Source organism: Rhinopithecus roxellana, chromosome 3, assembly GCF_007565055.1.
Source record: "Rhinopithecus roxellana isolate Shanxi Qingling chromosome 3, ASM756505v1, whole genome shotgun sequence".
In the NCBI taxonomy this organism is placed as follows: domain Eukaryota; kingdom Metazoa; phylum Chordata; class Mammalia; order Primates; family Cercopithecidae; genus Rhinopithecus; species Rhinopithecus roxellana.
Window position 1 is genome coordinate 90,790,953 of NC_044551.1, and position 22,470 is coordinate 90,813,422.

Genomic DNA, 22,470 nt, shown 5'->3' on the forward strand with positions numbered 1-22,470 from the left:
CTCCTTCAAAACCACCATAATTGAATGGTCCTTGCAAAAATCAAAGTAAAGTGTAAAATCATGGAACCTTTCCATACTCCCAGTTGTGGGAATTCCAGATACAGGACCCACTTCTACCACTGATTAGTAATAGTAACTAATGGTCATTTAGTTGGAATAGGCTAAGATTTTGCATCTGAGGATGAGGTTGGGATCCTCCCTTGGCTACTAATCAGCTGTGCGGCCCTGGCCAGGTGATCTGCCCCAGGCCCAGTGTCCTACTCTGCACATGGAGAAGGCATTACCCACCACAGCACTGCCGCCAGTGTGTAAGCTGATCTGTCTGAAGCATCTAGAACAGGGTCTGGGACTTGCTGGTGCTAAAAATGACAGCCATGATAATGATGATGATGATCTTAAGAAAGCTGTCAGAAGGCCGTCCAGGGAAGCCTGCTGCTATGGACCCAATGTCTATAAACCACCCAAATTCCTACTCTCCAGTGTGGCTGTATATGCAGATGGGGTCTTAATGGTAGTAAATGAGGGTAAGCGAGGTTATAAGGGTGGGGCCCTGGCCCAGTGGAGCTGGTGCCCTTGCAAAACAGGAAGAGATACCCCAAAGGTGTCTCTCTCTCCACCATATGAGAACACAGCAAGATGTCCACCTGTAAGCCAGGAAGATAGAGCCCACACCTGAAAATGACCTGGTTCGTGCTTTTGTCTTGAAGGTCTCCTTTCTAAAACTGTAAGAAAATACATGTGTCTTTTTTAAGCTACCCAGTCAGTGGTGTTTTGTTACAGCAGTCCAAGCTGACTAATACACCTGCCAGCTCACCAAACATGAGTAAATTGCTTTATCTCTTTAGGTCCCAGCTTCTTCTGAACACCAGGAGATGGATGACTCACAAAGCCTTGGAAGCTTGAACCTCCTACAGTTTTGTGATAACAGATGAAGGGCCTCCACCTCCTTTTCTTTCCTAAGCTGCCTGCATCACATTCTGTCCTTCCCAACAGGGAATCCCGCCACATTTGCCAATTAGTGCTCTAATCCTGTTTGTGTGTCTCCACTGCTCTGTGCCCTGAACCCCATTCATTAGAATGTCATTCATTAGGGATCAGAGATTCTGAGGACACATTGCCCAGCATCATTAGTACTAATTGAAGCCTGGATTCCTAACCTGCTGCAGAATGCTGGCCTTTTTCCGCCCAGTCTCAGGCATCACAGCTGACAAAAGGCCCTTTTTGGGTCCAGGCGCCACAGTTCACAAAAGGCCTCGGTCTATTGACATTAGCCAGCAGAGTGTGGGGCTGTCCATGAGGGGCCAGGGAGACAGCTGCATGGTGCATGCACCGCGGTTTAAATTACCTTTGCCTGTCTACACAAGGCTTCTGCATTCTTCATGGCGGATGTCGACAGTGCCCCTTTGCCCCCTGAAAATTACCTGGAAGTTGGGGTTTGGGTTCGGATAAGGTAGCCAGGCCGAGCGCGAGTTCTCTTGGTACTTGAAGGGCCCGGCGAAGGCCTGTGCGATGGCGCTCAGGTTGAAGATGCACACAGCTGAGGCCGCGATGCTGTTCCTGGGAGCCGAGGGAGAGAGAGGAGAAGGCAATCAGAGAGCTCAGCAGCACCTGCTGACCTCCCCTCTGGAGTAGGCAGCAGCTGTGACCCAGAACAGCTTCCAGAGGTCTCAAGGCCACAGTCTCTTAAACATCCCAAAAGGATGAAGTCAGAGTGTGAATGGGACTCCCCTGTGGAGGAACAAACATCTTGGTCTAGAAGCCAGGCTAGTTAGCATTTACCACACTCGTAATTCTGTCAGCCAGGATTAATTCACTCAGCTGCAACAGAGGCCAGAGGGATTCTGAAGAGCTACCTGCTTCACCTTTCAAATTCTGGAAGAAAAAGACTTTCTTCTCCAGCAGATGGCATCTTTCATCAGCCTCAAGCAGTTCCCTTCCTGACCTAGCTGGTCACTTTGCCCAGCAGCAGGGCAAGCTGTTGTGTGTGTGTGTGTCTGTGTGTGTGTATTTTAACCTAGATATTTGTCTTGTCATCCTTTAAAAAAAAAAATCAACTCAAAGTATTTTATGAAAAGTGACTGTCTGACTCTTCATATTTTCTTTTAATTTAAAATAGATTTTAAATTCAAAGGGTCAAAGAGAAAAATCTGACATAGCACTGACATATGAAATCCTGAAGTTGTAATTTAGAATTCAGGCTCTGAAAGTAAGTCATAAATGGGAGCCCTCAGAAGGTCAGTGCCCTCTGACTAAGTATGGAAACAGCAACATTATTTGGTTAAGTAAATTCACATTTTGAACTCAGTCTGGGTTCTTGAAGGGGAAGTGGAGATAAAAGGAGAAAGCTTACATATATTTTCTCTTGCTCTGAGACAATACTACATGCACTTCTCATCCATTTTTTTTTTCCTGCATCAAAGGAAAGGTCAAACAAACTCCAAAACTGAAATACCTACCTTCTATTTGTTTGATTTGATAAATACTGAATAGGAGCTAGGCACTATTCCAAGGACTTTACTAATTCCCATTCATTTAATCCTCATAAGGTGAAGGAAATTCACAGGTAAGGAAAACCAGGCACAGTGAGGACAAGACCCTTCCCCAGTGTCAGCCAGCTACTAAATGAGGAAATTGGACTTGAACCCCAGGCTGGCTCCAAATGTCAGGATTTCCAATCCTTTGCAATATCTCTGGGTGAAGTAGACAGGATCAGGATTCTACTTCAGCAGAGCAGACAGTAAACACATCCTTATGGAAAGGTAGGGCCTTGAGGATATTGAGCGCCTTCTGCATTTTCTCTAGAAGTCCAGCACCAAGGACAAGGCCCAGCATGATGCATACAGGACCCGGTGCTGGAAAGTAAAAGAGTGAACACCAGCTATGGGTTTGTTCAGTTTGCTATTTTTTTTTTTCTTCATTATCCCTAGAGAGAATGGGAGAAGTTAAAACACAAGGACAGGGAAGACACTGGCCTTTGAACACGTGAGTACACTTTAATAAGGAAAAGAAAACAAGTATGCTGGGGTAAGAATGGCTAGACACACGACATCCCATCCAGACGTGCCTTGGGCCAGGTGCAGAGGCAGGCAAAGCGAGGATATTATGAATAATAACAGTATCTCCTTGAGCCCCCTGCTAAGCACTTGATAGGGATCATCTAATTTCTCACACAGAACCTATAGATCCTGGGAAGACCCTGACTTACAGATCAGAAAACAGTAGCACAGAGAGGTTGCTTAGCCCAAGTCATAGGCTTCAGAGAAATGAAGCAGGATTTGTACCTGCTTTGCATGGAGCCCCAGAGTGCCAGGCGGCTTCCAGGTAAAGGAAGAACCTAATCTTCTTCCTGCTGGCATATGTTTCTCTGTTCACTACAACCACCAGGACTGAATGGGCTGACCTGGGCTCTGGTGTCACCCAGAGACTCCCCTGGATGTCCCAGTAGTTGCCAGTGTCAGCATCCTTTAATAGTGTTGTGGGAACACTTCCTCCTGTCCCCTGTGCCATCCCCTGGTGAGCACAATTGCTATAGTAGACCCCATGCCTGCCTCTCTATCCTTTCACTTGCTGTGCTCTGGGGGCAAAGGGTGAGCCTGTGTGACTCCAGTGTGCTCCTCCCTCTGCCCTGCCCCCTCTTCCTAGGATGGGATTGTCTACAGGAAGTAATTATTCACTCACTTCTACAGGGTCTTCAGACCTGTGGGCAGGCGAGGGCAGGCCAGGTCTAGATCATGACCTTGAGAATGAGTTGGCTTAAAGCTGGAATCAGTATGAACAAGCTCACTTGGATGACATACCTGTAGCCACCTGTTGCAACCTGGCTTCTATCAGCAATCAAGGTAAAAATTTAGAAGAGCAATAAAAAAACCTACCCCCCACAGGAACTTTACTATCTGTATATCCATATCTATACATAGTAATACTTTACTACAATCTCTACACTATAAACAACTATAATGGTGAGCACCATTTTTAGATATCTAGGAAAAAAGCCAAATCTTTAGAGACTCCACTGTAGCAGCACACCATTTCCTTCAGTCCAACCCATACTCAAGTGATTGAGAAAACTACACAGTCGTGCTAGGGACAGAAGGAGTCAGAACGGTTATCTTTTCCCTGTTACTCTAGAGCTGAGAAACCTTGATGAATGTACAGAGGCAAAGCAATATTCTAAGCCCTGAAGCTCAGCCCAGTATTAAACAGCTTTCTAATTCATAATATCTCTGATCCTCATTTTCTTTCCATTTGAAGCAAACGTTGTCTGAGACACGAAAAGGAGGTGGAAAATATTGTGACATTTGAAATGGGCATATTAGAAATGCATTCCCAAGACCTAACACAAATTAGTATTCCAAGGAGAAAGGGGAGAGGTGATGCTTCTATCTCTAAAAATACAGATTCTGTACATTGGGTGACTTCTGACATGATGGGAATTTGCAACACTAAACAAATAGTCCAGAATAGTCTGAAATTTATTTTTGCAACTATCTAAATTGACCATATACCATCTTGGAATGTTTCAGGCATGGTACTTTTATAACTTCTGAAATTGGTGTTTTGTTTTGTTTTGTTTTGCCCAGAGCCAGGGGAATGAGGAGCTAAGTAAACCAGACTCTCCTTGTGCATAAAACTGATGTCAACTGAGCAAATGCACACTTACCTTGTGCGACCTACATTAGTTTTTAAACAAGGTTTTGGAAAGAAAATCAACTTCAGAAACTGTAGATTGATTTTTTAAAAGAAACTTATCAAAGAGAAGAAATAACCTCTGGGTTGAAGACCAGATTTACGAAAACAAATATGGTCATGGGGAGTAAAGGGTATGTGTGAAGCCATCCAAACTAGCCTTACTTTTCTAACCTCATGTCAGAAAGAAGACTCTTCATGGGGGGTAAAAGCTGTTACTAAGCAAATATTAACACCCAAGTTAAGCAGTTGAGAGACCAGGAAGAGAAGGTTAATGAGGAAATAAGCTGCAGGTAAAGTGACGTTTTAGCAAGGCCACTCGTGGGCAGGCATCTGATGCCCAAGAGATGAAAAAGTAAATTAAAACACTTAGGAAGCAGAGAGGACATCCTAGGGTGACCAGCTGTCCTGGTTCACCCAGGAATAAGAGGTGTCCTTAGTTACAGGGCTGTCATCAGTGCTAAAACCAGGATAATCTCAGGCAATTCAGGACTTTTGGTCATCCTACCTCATTTATCAGCACTTCCAACCCAACTAGATTTGGATCCTTTACTTTGGATACAAATATTTGGCTTTTGCTTAAAGTGTTAAGTCACAAGACGAGAGATTTCAAATCAGAACCCATAGTGTAGGATCAGCAGCACCACAGCCAATGTGTAGGAAAAGTGATGCTCAGAGTCTCAATGTGATCCTTGGTTCCTGGGTTTGGCATGTGCTCCTGTTGAGTCTTACACAGCATATCAGCTAAGGATGGGAAATGACTTTGGGGACATGTGATAGTCCACTAGACTAAGAATGAAGGAGATCAGAAAACTTCATAGGCTTAAGCCAGCCCAAATATTGTTCATTCTAAAGTTAGGAGTATCTCCCTGTCCCACCCCCAAATAAAACATACTATAATTTTTATAAAAATATTTTAAAAGTATAATTGACATAAAATGCAGCTATGGAAAATGTGCCTTTCAAATATGAGCAAGGTTTAAGCAAGAATCATGTTATCTCAAAGATTTCAGATTCTCCAGACAACACTATTTTCATTATACACAAATGCATGACTTGCATATAGAAAAAAATATATGTATAATATGTACCAGTATTTCAAAAAGTGTCCAGAACACAATGGCAAATCAGGAAGGAGCAATTTATAGTAGAATAATTTAATGTCACTATATCCTAAAGATTGACACAAACTTTCTTGATTTGGAGTATTTTTCCTAATACCTAATACCAGTCTCACAAATCACGTATCTTTGTCTAAAGGTAGTTCATTGAAAAGTCCTTTTTTTTTTTTTTTTTTTGTCTGTTTAGCCCAGTAAAATAAGAAAGATTTTCTTTAAAGCAAATTTAAAACCTCAGAGGTCAAAGAACAAAAGACTTATTCAGAATGAGTGAGAGAGAGGGGAGAAAAATTATTTCAAGTTACATACACATTGGTGGTAAAGATGCCATAGATCAAATCCAGCTCAGGCAGGAAGAAAGTACTCTGCAATTCGTTGTAGTAAAATGGGACTTCCCCAGGACGGGAGCAGTTCAGGCGAGCCTTCATGAATGTGGTCCAGGTGTCTTCCAGCAGGAAGCGCCCACCAATATCATTCTTGCACACCCGGGCAGCTCTGGAGAACACTGTTTTCCCACAGTCATGCTCTACTGCATTTTCTCGGAAAAAGAAGTAGGTAAAATTTCCGATGTCATAAGATGACACAAAGTTTGGCTCTGGAAAAAACAGAAAAGAGGGAAAATATCTCAACATTCGTGTCATTCCCTTTTGGTCTTGCCTGCTCAGTACTTTATCCAAAGAGACATGGTTTTGTTTAGATAACACCTGGTTCCTATAGGGCAACTGGGAGGCCCTGTGAGCAGCTTCACGATCTACACTGTTGGGAAACTCAGTGTCATACACAGATTCTACATAATGGGAAGGCACTAGTATGAGTGCACACTCAAGTATCCTGAGCTAAATTAGGGCTCAAGTTAATGTGACGTTAATACCATCAAACATTGGCAGCAAATATTTGCAGTACATTTTAGAGCAATATGTATTACTTTATTTGCAAATTCTTACATAACCTTCAGAAAGAGAGGGAGAAAATAGGATTAAAAAGATGAAATGTGACTCAGAATATAGCAGTCTACAATCCTATTTGTGTGCAAGACAACAAAATTATTTGACTTAACTTATATACATTCCTGTGACTTTGACATAAGGTATGTGCTTTTACTAAGGACTTTAAAACTGTTTTCATTGCTGGGAACGAAAATAAAGACTAAAACTGCAAGGTGTTTCTGGAATTAGCTTTAGCAATTTCTGTTACTATGGTGACCATGGAACGGTGAAAAACAACTCTGATTTTCTGATTTCTGGGTTGCTTGGTAATACATTTAGAGGAGGGAAGAGTATTGGGATGGAGACACTGCTTTGTAGTTTTCTGGTCTCACAATTAGCTTTAAAATGGGGATAAAGAAATGAGAAAATTATGACAAAGCCTTTACTTAATCACCAAGCTCATTAGGACTTTAGGAAACATACATTATCAACTGAATTTTACATAAAGCATTTGAAGTTTTAGCTTCCTAACCTCCAGTTTGAAACCAGTGATAACAGAGATAGTACACGTTGAGATACACATGCTCCCTAATATTTGCTTTTAAAAATCTAATCACAAGGTTTTATTCTTCCCTATTTCTAAATGCTATTCATTCAATCAGCAAGTATCTTAATTTTATGGTGCAAACCAGGATAAATATAGCAGTAACCTTTGGTGTCCAAAATTAATGGAAAGATACAGACAACAAGTATATTCACAAAGGCACATTTTCAGGGACAATTAGTTTGTTGGGGCAATTCAATTGGCCTTGCACTTTTCCAGATACAATTGCATTGCAATAATAACATGCTACTGGCAGGACAACTAAAATATGTGTGGCTGCAAGATAAGCCATTAATGTTAAGAGTAAGACACATAAACGGAATCATCTAAGGTCTGAAATGCAGAAGTTGACTTCAGACATTGACAAAGGGTTGGCATTGACTACTCTGTTATTCTGTCCAGGAAAACTATTGTAAATTTTCAATCAATACCTATATTTGATATTTTCACAAAATGTTTTAATTTAATCCAACTTTACATTTTTAAAATGTAACAAATATTCTAAATGGTTTATGTATGATACTTTTCCCTTCAGTACAATACATTGTTAAGTCATTGAAGTATATCAAGTAATATACTGAGGTGATTTTAATTTATAAACTGTCAAACATATTCTTAAGTCACTATTGCTTTCACCCTAAATGACTATTAAAAAAAAAACTTGAATTGCATAACATTGTAAAAGATGGAGGTTAGATATCTTTACTATAATAGTACGCTTTAATATCCTGGAGAGATGCTCACAAAAACAGCAGATTACACATCTGTCATTTGTGTTTTGGGAACATAAAGAAAATACTGGGGGCGGGCGGGGGGCAGTTAAGTTTGTGTTCACTGTAAGTCTCCAAAAAAGAATTACTTGATAAAGCAGGCCCCAAAAGCAAAGATATGAAACAATTTCAAAACCATGTGTAAAGAAAATAATCACTGGCATGTCTAATTCTAAAGAAGAGGCTAAATTATTTTGGAATGGGTCCTGTACCCTGGCTAAACTAGAGTTTGGGAATTGTACTAAAACAAGCAAAAACAACAAAAACAGCAACAAGAAACCCTACCTAAAGTGGGGAAAACAAAGAGAGAAGGCGTAAGAGTCCAAAGGTGTCTAGCCTGGGACTTAGGTTACCAGCACACATACAGGAGGCTTGAGGCAGAGTCCACCAAGATTTATCAAATATACTCACTACTACCCACTTCTGCTATTAACTTGGGGACAAATGGCATGAAAACCACATAGTAAATAGCTCCAGTTTCTCAGAAGTCCTGAGCCAAAAAATAAGAAGATACAAAGGAAGAAAGATCTTTTATGGTTTCCAGCTGAAGGCTGAGTTTATAATAAAACAGCTAATATCTGTAGAATGTTAATTCTTGCGCCAAGATCTGTGCTTGGTGCTTTATATTCCCATTGAACTCACAAGAATCACAGAGCTAGGTGCTGTGCTATTCTTCCCATTTCATAGATGAGGACACTAAAGCCCAGAGATTTAATAACTTGTCTAAATTCACGTAACTAGCAATGGCAGAGGGGGATGGAAAGTCCTGAATCCATTAGACCAGGGGTCACCAACCCCCAGGACATGGACCAGTACCAGTCCACGGTCTGTTAGGAGCCAGGCCACACAGCAGGAGGTGAGCAGCAGGCAAATGAATGTTACCTCCTGAGCTCTGCCTCCTGTCAGATCAGTGACAGCATTAAATTCTCATAGGAGCGGGAACCCTGCTGTGAACTGTGTATGTGAGGGATCTAAGTTGTACACGTCTTATGGGAATCTAATGCCTAATGATCTGACGCAGAACAGTTTCATCCCTAAACCATCCCCTCTATCCACCCCCAGTTGATGGAAAACTTATCTTCCATGAAACTGGTTCCAAAAACTTGGTGCCAAAAAGTTTAGAGACCACTGCATTACACTATACTGAAAAAAAAAATAAACAGTGGTTGCAAAAACAAAACAATCAATTAAATGCTAGCAATATTCAACAGGATTTGACTTTCTGCTTTAGAAAAACAATGGTAAGCTCTTGGCTGGACAGTCATCTTTACACAGCGAGTGGTAAGCAGGTTTACCTAGGAACAGTCTGAGGGGGGTTTCAGAACCAACTAGAGAGGCAATAAATGATGAGATGAAACTTTAAACCACAGCTATCACGGATGTCAGGAATGACACAGAAAGAAGAAAAAGTGGGAGGAAGAAGAAACAATTTAAGGACTTATTAAACAAGAACATTGTTGGAAAGTGTTTGACCCAACTCCAGAGGGTGTTTCAAGGAGGGCCCACCACAGCCTCAGACAGCCAGTAAATGACTCTCGGGAGGTCATTCCATACCCTGTGTCTGTTCCAGCAAACCACATCCGCTTTTGCAGATAAGGACAAAACTGAGTAATGGTAGGCAGATTGATGCACAGTTTCCTCTTTCCACAGAGAGCCTCCACCATGTCTCCAAACTACCCTGAATCAATGTTATAAGATCACAATGTGCATTTTAGATAGAAATGTTCAAATGCAGGTTTTCCTTTTGGTTTGCAAAAACAAGAGAAGAATTTGTATTCCAAGTGTAGTGAGTGCTGTTTGCTAATTCACCATGCAGTGCAGGTCGTGCTGGTCAGGGAGTGAGACTGCATTTGGTAACACATCCTGTGGGCCTACACTGGTCCTTCAGGATGAGGGTGGACCCCTGACTGTGTGACCTGCCATTAACTAGGGAAACACAGTTTCTTGAAAAGTAGAGTCTCTTGAAATTCGGCGAGCATCCTGTTCCTTTTTCAAAGACAATAAAAAAGTGGGAATAATTGTAAAACAGACAGTCAAATAGCTCTTATATTTATTGATAGAAATTTGGAAGTAGGTGATGTTAGAGTCTTGCCAGGCAGGATGATAAGATGAATTTTGTTTTCCTTCCATTATTTAAGTTCTGTCTTTTCTCAAAATGCAATTCACCACAAACTAGTTTCTGTCACTCCTGAGTGAGCTGAACAAGTCAGAAGGAAAATCAGGCCTTTTCTTCTTGTGTACAATGGATAGGAGTGCATGAAAGAGAGATCTCAGGTGTGCTGCTGACTGCATCACAGGAAAAACAGGCGCGTCAGCCGCTATGTAAATACATGCATGGAGAAACTGTCTTTTCTAATGTTTGTAAAACAGACTGAGTTATGTATTACAGTGTTGTACAAAATATATCATGTTAATAAGAATTATTCTTCACGATATAAGAACTATTCTTCATGATATAAGAACTTTTATTTTGCATGTTTTCCTACCCAATAGTGACCATACAGATAGGACTAGGAGAAGTGACTCACCATATATGTAATTACAAGTGATGCGAAGAAAAGCATCAAAAATTTTGAGATTTTGACCACACAAAACCAAATACTGAGCATCCAAATGAAGCCTCCCATTCTATATTCTTTCTATTCCAATATCTAAAGCATCAATGTGGGGGTATACCATATTCAAATGGCTCGATCTGATCATTGATATAAAAATATTTGTCTACAATGAGAGTGAATATTAAAGGCACAAAGGAATCCCAACTCTACAAAAATCTTACTAGAATCAAAATCTATTATAAATTATTTTGCAGTCAAAAGTGGCCTTGTGACACACTTGCCAAAGTCAGGCTGAAAAAAGCCTGTACTCGATGCCTATGGCTCTGCCCTGGCTGGACCGTTGACATCTGATATTTTATGTTGTTGCATCTGACAATCAGACCTAGTTTGCAAAGCTGTAAACATTAAACGGGCTGATGCATAGTAGGATGCCAATAAATGGTGGCTATTATTATTTTGGCATAATGTACAGGCATTTTCCAGCCTGACTTTGGCAAGTATCACACAAAGTGGCTTTTGACTGCAAAATAATAGTCACCATTTACTTACTCTCAATGTCCCTTGCAATAATTTCTATTGAACAGAACTTCACATAATGATAATGATCAAGTATATATATATATACTTGATATATATATATAAAGCTTAAAGGTGATCAGAGTTTTAGGATCATAAATAAGCCATGCTGAATTTTGTTTGTTTGTTTGTTTTGAGACAGAGTTTCACTCTTGTTGCCCAGGCTGGAGTGCAATGGTGCGATCTCAGTTCACTGCAAACTCCGCCTCCTGGGTTCAAGAGATTCTCCTGCCTCAGCTTTCCGAGTAGCTGGCATTTCAGGTTTTTGCCACCACACCTGGCTAATTTTGTATTTTTAGTAGAGACAGGGTTTCTCCGTGTTGGTTAGACTGGTCTTGAACTCCCAACCTCAGGTGATTTGCCCACTTCAGCCTCCCAAAGTGCTGGGATTATAGGTGTGAGCCACGGCACCTGGCCTACCATGCTGAGTTTTTAAATAGCAAGCTATTTCACAAAAATAAGATGAGTTAATGGAAACAATATTCAGAGGTGACACACAGCCAGCAGTTTTCTGTTCCTAAGTTGTTAGTATCAGTCACTACAAAATGCCTTCCACAAGCATTGCCAGATTTTAGACCCTCTTTTTATTGGGTACACTGTTTCCATTGTCATAGTTCATGGAGATAAAACTGCTGTAGAAGCTTCCAGGGCAAATATATTTTTATCTAGGTATTCATTAAAATTAAAAGCTGATAACTTAAAATTAAATGAAATTAAACAGGTTAAAAGCTATTGGTAGGCTAAAGTTCTTTTCCTGAGGTTTCTACTAAAAGACAGATGATAATGATTGATAGATAGATAGATAGATTTCAATAGATGGATGCACACGTTTGTGTCTGTGTATATGTGTGTATCACATATGTGAGTATAGAGATATATGTATAGATGGCTCAATACCTCCACCTACTGGCTGTGTGAACTTAGTCACATTATTTACCAGTATATTTCCTTTGTTTTCTGTTTTTGAATAACAATAGCAACATCCAACATGGAGTATCATTGTGAGAATCAAAAGCACTTGGCTGGTAATTATCAAAATACAGATCTCTATTTATTGAAAATGACTCCATAAATTAATGTAAACACACGTGTGAGTAAATATCATCAGTATTTAATTAATAAGATAACTCATTGAGTATGCATTCTGTGTATCAAATTAAAGTCTACACTTATTCCATCAAGACTGAAATCAAACATGGTGGCAGAGCCAGCCAGAGTACTGTTCCAGGCACTTCCTCACTGCCCCAAGGGGCAGTCCTGGCCACTGGGTACTCCTTAGTAAACTGATAGACACAGCCCCTGTGCCCTCAAGAGCAGTGTGAGGAGACAAACAAGACAGATCAACAAGTGCTTACAGTGAGGACAAGGGTACGGAGGGCCAGGGCGGGCAGGAGAAACAGAGATCAGAAAGGAGAGAATAGGGAAAAGGCACGGGTGAGGCTGAGAAGGGGCCACTCAGACAAGGATGGGGGAAGAGAACATCCCTGCCAGAAGGAGCAGCCTGGGAGACGACCATAAGCATGGCAAGGAATGAAATGAAGCCACAGTCAGGATCAAAGGGATCAACAGGACAGGAGGTGGAAAGCCAGGCAAGGCCAGGAGCCCATAACAAGGAGTATGGATTTCAACTGCCATTGGAGAGACACCAAAGAGTTTTAAAGAAAAGCTTATCATTCCATTTCCTGGGTGTGTAGTGTGGGATGGGGTGGGGAGTTGGAGTCAAGCACATCCTTGGTAACTATCTACACAGCAATCGGGGCCTTGCATCCCCAGGTGTGTCACTCATTGAGCCCCTTGACAGAAAAAAAGTTATTGCTAAGATCCTTGCAGTAGGACTGGAAAGACAGTTTCAGCACATTTGATTCCTTCCTTCTTCCTGGGGAATATGACCCATTGAAAATGCATTACTTTCATGAATTTGCTGATTCAAATAGGAACCACTTGTACCATGGCGACACGGGCTGGTTTCCCCTAAATGAGAAGCACCACTTCTGTATACCACCCTACAAGACCAAAACTCACACCTACAATTCTCCATATCTTTGGGTCTATAGGAGTTTCATTAACTGGATATTTGTCTCAATGTTCTAGCTTAAAGTGACAGACTTTAGTGTCTACTCTGCTCTTATTCCATTCCAAGCACGTAGCCCTCTCTTATAAAAGTCTGCCAAATCACACATTCCTATTAGTGATACATAATTTCATGAATATTTGTGAAAACTGCCAAAACACAAAATTTCTATTTGCCATGTTCATTTTTTCTGATGCCATTTTAAATTTACAGATTCACTTCTTGGAAGAATGAATCATTTTATCTGCAAGATCAAATTCATACTTATGAGTTTTTTAATTGGAATGTTAAATTTAAAAATCTGGTAAATATTTTAACACCTAAAAATTATGTTAAAAGACTGAAAGGAAACCATGTAAGATTTTACTGAAAGAAGACATTGAGCTCCAACGTTATTCAGTTTTTATCATCCTTCTTCCCAATAAGCTACTGCAGAATAAGGAAATGTGCATGACGGCTCTGGCTTTGTCTCCTGAGTTGATCTGAGCTGGGGCAAACGGAGGACCAAGACACAGGGAGCCGACTTCCCAATATGTGGCAGTGAGTGAACAAATGTCAGAGGCCCTTGACTGGGGTCAATAAAAAGTTCAATAGAATAATATAGAGACAAATTTATAGAAACACATAAAACTGGGCATTTTAGAAACAAGATGACAAGATGATTTATGCTAGAAACTGGGATGCTTTTAAGAAGGAAAGGAGGCAACATGAGTCACCAGGCAAGGACATCAAGAGGGATTCAAGACCATCACTAGGAAACTGCCAGAATCTCTAGACAATGAACATTGAGCCATTTCCCAACTGTTTTATCTGTTCTAGTACATGTCTGCCTGAGATCTTCTCTACAGTGAGGCATCCCTTCTTGTAGTGGATTTATTTTTTATGACGTTTCCCTGACTCGTGTATATACAGTTCATGCAAGTATCCTCATAATGTGGTAGTAGGAGAAGGAAAGATTCATTCATCCCTTTTCTTTTGGAATGTGCACATTAAAATTCAAAGGTAGTAAAAGACCTTTGGCAAGTGTATTGACAAGTGTATTGGCAAGTGTAGAAGCTTCTTCACACGATTGGAGAGGACCTGTGGCTCCCCAGCTTTTAGGCCCTCTGTGCTTGATGTACAGGATGGAGCGATACGGTGTTTTCAGAGCACCATAAGAACTGACTCCTTATGTCACTTAACGACACTTTTGTACCCATAAAGATCTGCATTAAATTATCACACAGGCTCTTCTACTTTGGGTTTAATAACCCCAGTTTATTGCATCATGTATGCAAGTCTATAACAATCAAGAAAAGGCTCTCAACTTTTTCCAGAGTCCACATACCCCTCTTCCATGGCAGCTCATGCATGAAAATGTGGGCACTGGGAGAGAGAGATGGAGGCTATTTGTAACACTGGTATTTCCTAAAATGCCAACTAAACAAAAGGAAGGTCAGCAGCTTGTAAAGAAGGAAGGAGGCAAGCTCTGGAGTGGATCTGTTTTCAAGCTCTAGCTCAGGTATGCATCAGGTATGGCCTGTGTTCAGGGGGCAAGTCCCTCTGAGCCCCACGGTGCTCATCTGTAGGAGGAGGATAATGCAATCTCCCTTAAGAGATTGTAAGAAGGATGGCAGATGACATGGGTTTGGAGCCTCCCATCTACCTGGCATATTATAAATAGCCATTGTGACTCTTCCTTGTGGGTGGTGTAATAACTACAAGTAACAGATACTCTAATAAGTGTATGGACAGGCAGGCGATATGCATGGAGGTCATTGATTTAAAATGATTTCTGACCTACAAAGATAATAGGATTAGATTCACAGCACGATGTCCGAACTGCAGCCATCCCACAAGGCATAGGCAATTGGCAATGCCGGCTGACAGGCTCGATCAGGCCTGAATATTAGAAGAGGGCATCTCATTGTGCTATGTCACATGTCACACAACTTTGCTCAATATACTTTCCATCCATGTTGTCTCATCCTCACCCTAGCAAGTTTAAACTTGAATGAGATATCAGCCTTGCACTTGTAATGCTGAAAAGAACTTATTTTTCACAAGAGCATTCTTTTTAAGCATCTCCCCAGGTGCTTATTTGGAAAAAAAAAAAAAAAAAAAAGGAAACCAACACTAGGCTGCTGACTATGCAGTCTTGATTCTATTCTGGCTTTACAGAGCTTCTTCTTTTTCTTTACAGGTACTTGCATTTTGGTACCCATATTCACTTCATTCCCCCATTTGTCTTTGTTTTGCTTGTTCTCTGACCTCTACTTCCATTTTTGAATTTCCAGCTGTAGTGAATCTTGTCAGTTGAGAGAGCACCTCTTACAGACCAGTCACAGCTCCAGGTACTATGCTGTGTGTATCCTACCAAACAGGCTCTCACTGTCTCCAGGGTGGAGCTCAACAAAGTCACACCAGCCTGGCTGTGCTCAGGCTGTTTGGAGTCAGCACCTGGTCCCAAGGAGAAGCATTGAGCTCCCCAAAGCACCTCTCTTCAGGACAAGCAGAAACAATTTCTCCTTGACTTAAGTAAGCATGGAGGAGATTTTCATCCTCCAAGTAAATTATCATTAATCATTAGAAGGTTAATAATTGCATTTTAAAGACCTCAAGAGTCTACTTAATGCTTGAGTAACACCATCAATGTATTTCAGACCAACAGAATTTAACATTGTTGCCAAAAGAATTTTCTCAACTAGAATTATAATAGCTCATAAAAAATGATACCGTTGAAAAGAGAATGCTTGTGGATTTCAAGTGAGTTCACCTCCACATGAAATCCTGGCCGAAACCTCAGAGACTGCAGGACACTGTGGAGTTCCCTGGGAGAACCCAGTGGGACAAGTGCACATTTCCACCAGAGAAGGAAAGCCAGCAGGTCTCTGAGTATTAATAAGTCTACGTGGCTTAGATGTTCATGCTGAGTTATTAAGGCTCATTTAGGAGTTAGTTTTTCCAAGTTCCTACTGAAGATTTTCCTCTGTGTGCAAGCACATAGTTCCTTCAGAACTCACAAACTCAATTTGCACAATATTAATTTGGAAATGTATTTTCACATTTTCATGGGTTTATTGTTTCCCCAACTTGACTGCCAGTTTCTTGAAGGCAAGTTTTATTGCTTCTCTATTTCAAGCATCGACCATTAAACATTTATTATCCTGCCTTACAGTAATCATTTCATACAGTTATTAACGATTAATATTTTAATGCATTAAAGCTGTTAAGGTATTTCTCTAAACACATAAATTTGTTTTAAGAGCAACTTTGGCACAGGGGAAAATATGACTTTGAAATATATTCATTACCAAACACATAACTTAATGTTCCAGATTCATCCAGAATGTTATCCAATTGATTGTACTGCCTTTGAAAAATGACAATAAATAATGGCTGAAAACAGGGGTCCAAGTGAGATGGGGGCTCAAAGGGAAGATGTTATAAATTTTTGGACCTGGTTCAATTTCAAATATGCATATCTGTGTTTTTGTTGCTGTTTAATTCTAATGTATAATTAGTAGAACATTCTCCCATGTTTAACATTATTCATATTTCTGCTATTTGTGAAGTGTGCTAATCTCTTACGCATTCAACAAATACGGATTAATCCTGATCTATATTTCAGACACTGAATAAGATGCTAGCACACAAAGAGGCTTCCACAGAGCCCCTGCCCTTAAGGAACTCATAAAATAGTGGCGGTAACAAAGAAGTCAACTATCTACCCATTGTCTTCGTCCATTCCAGCTGCTGTAACAAAAATACCATAAACTGGGCCGCCTATAAACAACAAACATTTCTTTCTCACAGTTCCGGAGGCTGGGAAGTCTATGATCAAGGCACCAGCAGACGTAGTGTCTCGCAAGGGTTTGCTTTCTGGTTCCTAGCCGGCACCTTCTCACTGTGTCCTCACAAGGTGGGAGGAACGAGGGAGCTCTCTGGGGTCTTGTTTATGCGGGCACCAATCCCATTCATGAGGACTCCACCTTTATGACCCAATCAGCTCTCAAATGCCTCACCTTCTAATACGATCACCTTGTAGGTTTGATTTCAGCCTACTACTTTTGGAAAGACATAAACGTTCCGACCATAGCACCATTTAACTCATTAATTAGAAAAATAGCCATTGAGTGCTTACTTTAATGCCAGCACTGTTGTAAGCATGTGGGACCCAGGAGTAAGAGAAAGACATAAGCCCTGGTCATTGGGAACCTTCACTGTAGTGGCGGGAGGAGACAACATTATAGCTGAGTCTAAAGCCGAACATGGTAAGAAGAGCCAAGAGGGCTAGATAGGAGGGAGCTGTGATCTGAAATAAGGTGGTGAGGCGTGGGTTCCATTAAGAAGATGGCATTTGAGCAAAGACTCAAAAAAGATGGGAGAGTTGACCAGATGGGTTTTCTGGGGGAAGAGCTTTCCAGGCAGAACAGGGGCCAGCAAACTGTAGCCCATGGGCCAAATCCTACCTGCTGTCCATTTTGTGAATAAAGTTTTATTAGCACCCAGTCACACTCATGCATCCATAGACTGTGAAGACTTTCATACTATGATGGCAAGATGAAAAGATGCAACAGTGGCCATGTGGACTGCAAAGTCTAAAATATTTATTCACTGGCCCTTTATAGAAAAGTTTGCTGAGCCCTGAAAGGCAAGGAAGAACCAGAGGCACTGTGTGGCATTTCAGAGGCTAAAGCCAAGAGAGCACATAGATGAGAACGGGAAGGGAACAGGAGGGCCATGGCAGCACTCTGGCTTTCTCTGCAGGTAAAATGGGGGCTCTCATAAGGTTAGGGCAAGAGACTAACCAAGAGCTCTGGTAGTATGGGAGAAAGTGCAGTCTTGAACAGTGTGAGAAAGGGATGGAACAGATCCACCAGAGACTGGGGAAAATGGAAATTTAAACTAACCTAACTAGGAGCCAGAATTAGCCAGGAGGCAAAAATCAAGGGAAGTGAGGACAAAATAATCACAAACTGCAAAGCAACATGGTAAGGAAGGCAGAATGCTCCCAGGAAACTGCACATGGCTCCTGAAAGGACACTAAGCATGCATGCGGGAAAAATAGCAGGAGCCAGGGCTGTAAAAACAGGCAGAGCCAGATCATAGCAGCCAGGCAAGAGGAAACAAGAGGAAATAGGCAGAACCCACAAAGGCTTCCAGAGCTCAGGCCAGGCCTGCTGGCCCTCTCCAACCCAGCTTGTGCTGACTACTGACAGCACCTCCCACCATCTGGGAGCCCCTGCACAGGTGCAGAGGATCGGGGGCAGGGAGTGTGTATTCATCAGTATATAAAGAATAATGCTGGAAGTGTCATAAGAATTTGTACCTGGAACTGCAATATAAAATCCAAGGGACTTAGCTTGCTAAAGGCAGATTTTTAGAACCATACCAGATATTTCTGATGGGTTTCTGCAAGATGTGGTGGAAAGGTTAGAAGTCTGGTAGGTCCTTACTCAGGGATCTCTGTACCATGGCCAGATGTCACCATGGAAAAGCCAGTACCATCATTTGCCTGAAGATTAGTTCTGGAACTCTGGCTCCTGGGGTTGCAAAAGGCCATAGCCTGTCATGTTCTGCCCACATGTTCTGATGATGCATGCTTCGTGCCTCTGTGCTCATCTTAGGCTCGATTATGAGAGCACTCATTTCTGCCATCCTTCCCTGTAGTCTTTTGAGATAGTAATTCAGATGTAGAATAAGCAACACAAGATCGAGCTCACTGTTGAGCTCAAGCATCAGCAATGCTTAAGAGTTTTAGCGTTGTTCAATTCAACAATGAATCTTGACTTGCTGGGTCTTGCATTCTTGAGTTTTACAGAGGAGAGAAGCACCCCTTCCCCAGAGACATAGGGACAGGGAGGGATGCAAAGCAGCAGTTTAAGTGAGTGCATTGTCCACAGCGGTACTCTAGAGAGAGGAAGAAAGAATCACAAGTAAAACAGCCCTCTGCCTGGGGCAAAGCAGACAGGAGATTGCCATCCCTACCTGAGGACTTATGATTCTCGTGGGAAACAAGAAGACAACCCCATCTGCTAACAATGGGAATGATATGGCTGAGATGGGAAGCCTGAAAAGTAAACGGGTTTACTAGCAGTAGAAAAAAGCATTAAGATTGTCATCAGAAAATAAGATGTTGTGACTTCAGACTTCAACAGTTGAGCACTTCTTCCTTTGGACAGTGTTATAGTTTAACTGTACCCATCCCCCAACCAAGAAATATGTTGACGTCCCAACCCCCAATTTTCATGAATGTGACCTTATCTGGAAACATGGTCTCTGCAGATGTAATAAACTTCAGATATTCCAACATGACTGGTATCCTTATAAGGAAAGGAGAATTTAGACAGAGGCACAGGAAGACAGCCATGTGAAGATGGAGGCAGCCATAGGAGTGAAACCATCATAAGCCAAGGAGTGTCTGGGGCTACCAGAGCTAGAGGACATAACCATGGTTCTCCCCTCAAGGATTTGCAGAATGCATGGCCACGCTGGCACCTTGATTTTGGACCTTTGGCCTTTAGCACTTTAAGACAATACATTTCTGGTAGTTTCTGATGGTTATTTTTATTTCTGTGGGGTCAGTGGTAACATTTTCTTCTTCATTTCTAATTATGTTTATTTGGATCTTCTCTCTTTTCTTCTTTATTAGTGTAGCTAGTAGCCTATCTTATTAATTTTTTTTCAGAAAACCAACTCCAGGATTCACTAATCTTTTGAATGAGTTTTCATGTCTTGATTTCCTTCAGTTCAGCTCTGATTTTGATTATTGTCCAGATGAACACTGTGGGGCTCAGAGAGATTTGCCCTTTAAACACAGGCCATATATGATGCATACCTGAGCTAGGACTTTGGGCTTGATTAGGTCCTGTTTCTTCTAGCTTTGGGGTTGATTTGTTCCTGTTTCTCTAATTCTTTCCTTTGTGATGTTAGCCTATTAATTTGAGATCTAACTTTTTGATGTGAACATTTAGTGCTATGAATTGCCCTCTTAACACTCCCTTAGCTGTGTCCCAGAAATTCTGGTATGTTGTATCTTTGCTCTCATTAGTTTCAATGAACTTCTTGATTTCTGCCGTAATTTCATTGTTTACACAAAAGTCACCCAGGAGCATGTCATTCGATTTCCATGTAGTTACATGGTTTTTGGAGTGATTTTCTTAGTCTTGACTTTTATTTCTATTGCACTGTGACATGAAAGTGTGCTTGGTATGATTTTGGTTCTTTTGTAGCTTCTGATGATTGTTTTATGTCTAATTACGTGGTCAATTGTAAAGTATGTAGCATGTGACAATGAGAAGAATGTATGTCCTGTAGTTTTTTGGTGGAGAGTTCTGTAAATATGTATCAGATTCATTTGGTTCAATCTTGAATTCAGGTCCTGAATATCTTTGTTAATTTTGTGCCTTGACGATCTGTCTAATATTATCAGTAGAGTGTTAAAGTCTCACATTACTATTATGTGAGTCTAAGACTAATTGAAGTTCTCTAAAAACTCTGAAAACGTATGAATCTGGGTGCTTCTGTGTTGGGTGCATATATATTTAGGATAGTTAAGTCTTCTTGTTGAACTGAATCCTTTACCCTTCTTTGCCTTTTTGATCTTTGTTGGTTTGAAGTCAGTTTTGTCTGAAATTAAAATGGCAAAACCTGCTTCTTTCTCTTTTCCATTTGCTTGGTAGATTTCTTTTCTAACCCTTTATTTTGAGCCTATGGGTGTCATTTCATGTGAGACAGGTCTCTTGAAGGCAGCATACTATCGTGTCTTCCCTCTTTATCCACCTTGCCACTCTGTGCCTTTTAAGTGGAGCATTTAACCTGTTCACATACAAGATTAGTATTGATATGCATGGATTTGATCCTGTCATTATGTTGTTAGCTGGTTATGATGTTGGCTTGCTTGTGTGGTTGCTTTATGGTGACACTGGTCTGTGTGTTTAAGGGTGGTTTTGTATTAGCTGGTAGCAGTCTTTCCTTTCTATATTTAGTGCTCCTTTCAAGATCTCTTGCAAGGCAGGTTTGGTGGTAACAAACTCACTAAACATTTGCTTTATCTGAAGAGAATCTTATTTCTTCTTCACTTGGGAACCTTAGTCTAGCTGGATATGAATTTTTTGGTTGAATACTTTTTTTTTAAATTTAAGAATGCTGAATATAGGCCCCCAATCTCTTCTGGCTTGTAGGGTTTCAGCTGAGAGGTCCACTGTTAGCCTGATGGGATTCCCTTTGTAGATAACCTGCCTTTTCTCTCCAGCTGCCTTTAACATTCTTTCTTTCATTTTGACCATGGGAAATCTGATGACTGTGTGTCTTGGGGATGATCTCCCTGTGTAGAATCTTGCAGGCATTCTCTGTATTTCCTAAATTTGACTGTTGGCCTCTCTAGCAAAATTGGGGAAGTTTTCATGGATGATATTTGAAATATGTTTTCCAATCTGTTTGCTTTCTTCCCCTCCCTTTCAGGGATGCCAAGGATTCATAGATTTGGCTTCTTTACATAATCGCATCCTTCTCAGAGGTTTTGTTCATTCCTTTTATTCTTTTTTCTTTGACTGTCTTATTTCAGAGAACCAGTCTTCAAGCTCTGATATTCTTTCCTCAGCTTGGTTTATTCTGCTGTTAATACTTGTGATTGTATTGTAAAATTCTTGTATTGGGTTATTCAGCTCTGTCAGAACTCTGAAGTTCTTTTTTTATATCGGCTATTCCTTCCTTCAGCTTCTGTATCACTTTATTGTGATTCTTATTTTCCTTGGATTGCGTTTTGCTGTACTTCTAAATCTGACTTCATTCCTATCTATATTCTCACTTATAAATGAGAGCTAAATAAGGAGAACTTATAACACAAAGAAGAAAACAACAGACACTGGGGTCTACTTGAGGGTGGAGGGTGGGAGGAGGGAGAAGAGAAGAAAATATAACTATTGGGTACTGGACTTAACTCCTGCGTAGTAAAATAATCTGTACAACAAACCCCCATGACATGAGTTTTCCTTTGTAACAAACCTTCACATATCCCCCGAACCTAAAAGTTAAAAATTAAGTATTTTTTTAAAGAAAGAATAAATTTCTATTGCTTTGAACTACCCTGTTTGCAGTACTTTGCTTTGGCAACCTAGGAAACAAGCACAGGCACTGTTCAAAATGTCACTGAAGATATGGCTTGATGAAACAGAATT

General features: G+C 40.9%; 1 protein-coding gene across 1 annotated transcript in view; it reads right to left on the bottom strand.

The window, feature by feature from the left end:
• SEMA5A (semaphorin 5A) overlaps positions 1-22,470 on the bottom strand; it is a 306,611-nt gene that overhangs the window by 167,055 nt on the left and 117,086 nt on the right. The window contains exons 6-7 of the mRNA XM_030927820.1: positions 6,114-6,399; positions 1,422-1,557 (exon numbers count right to left, since the gene is read on the bottom strand). Of these exons, the coding sequence (XP_030783680.1) occupies positions 1,422-1,557; positions 6,114-6,399 (422 nt within the window). The remainder of the gene's footprint in view (positions 1-1,421; positions 1,558-6,113; positions 6,400-22,470) is intronic.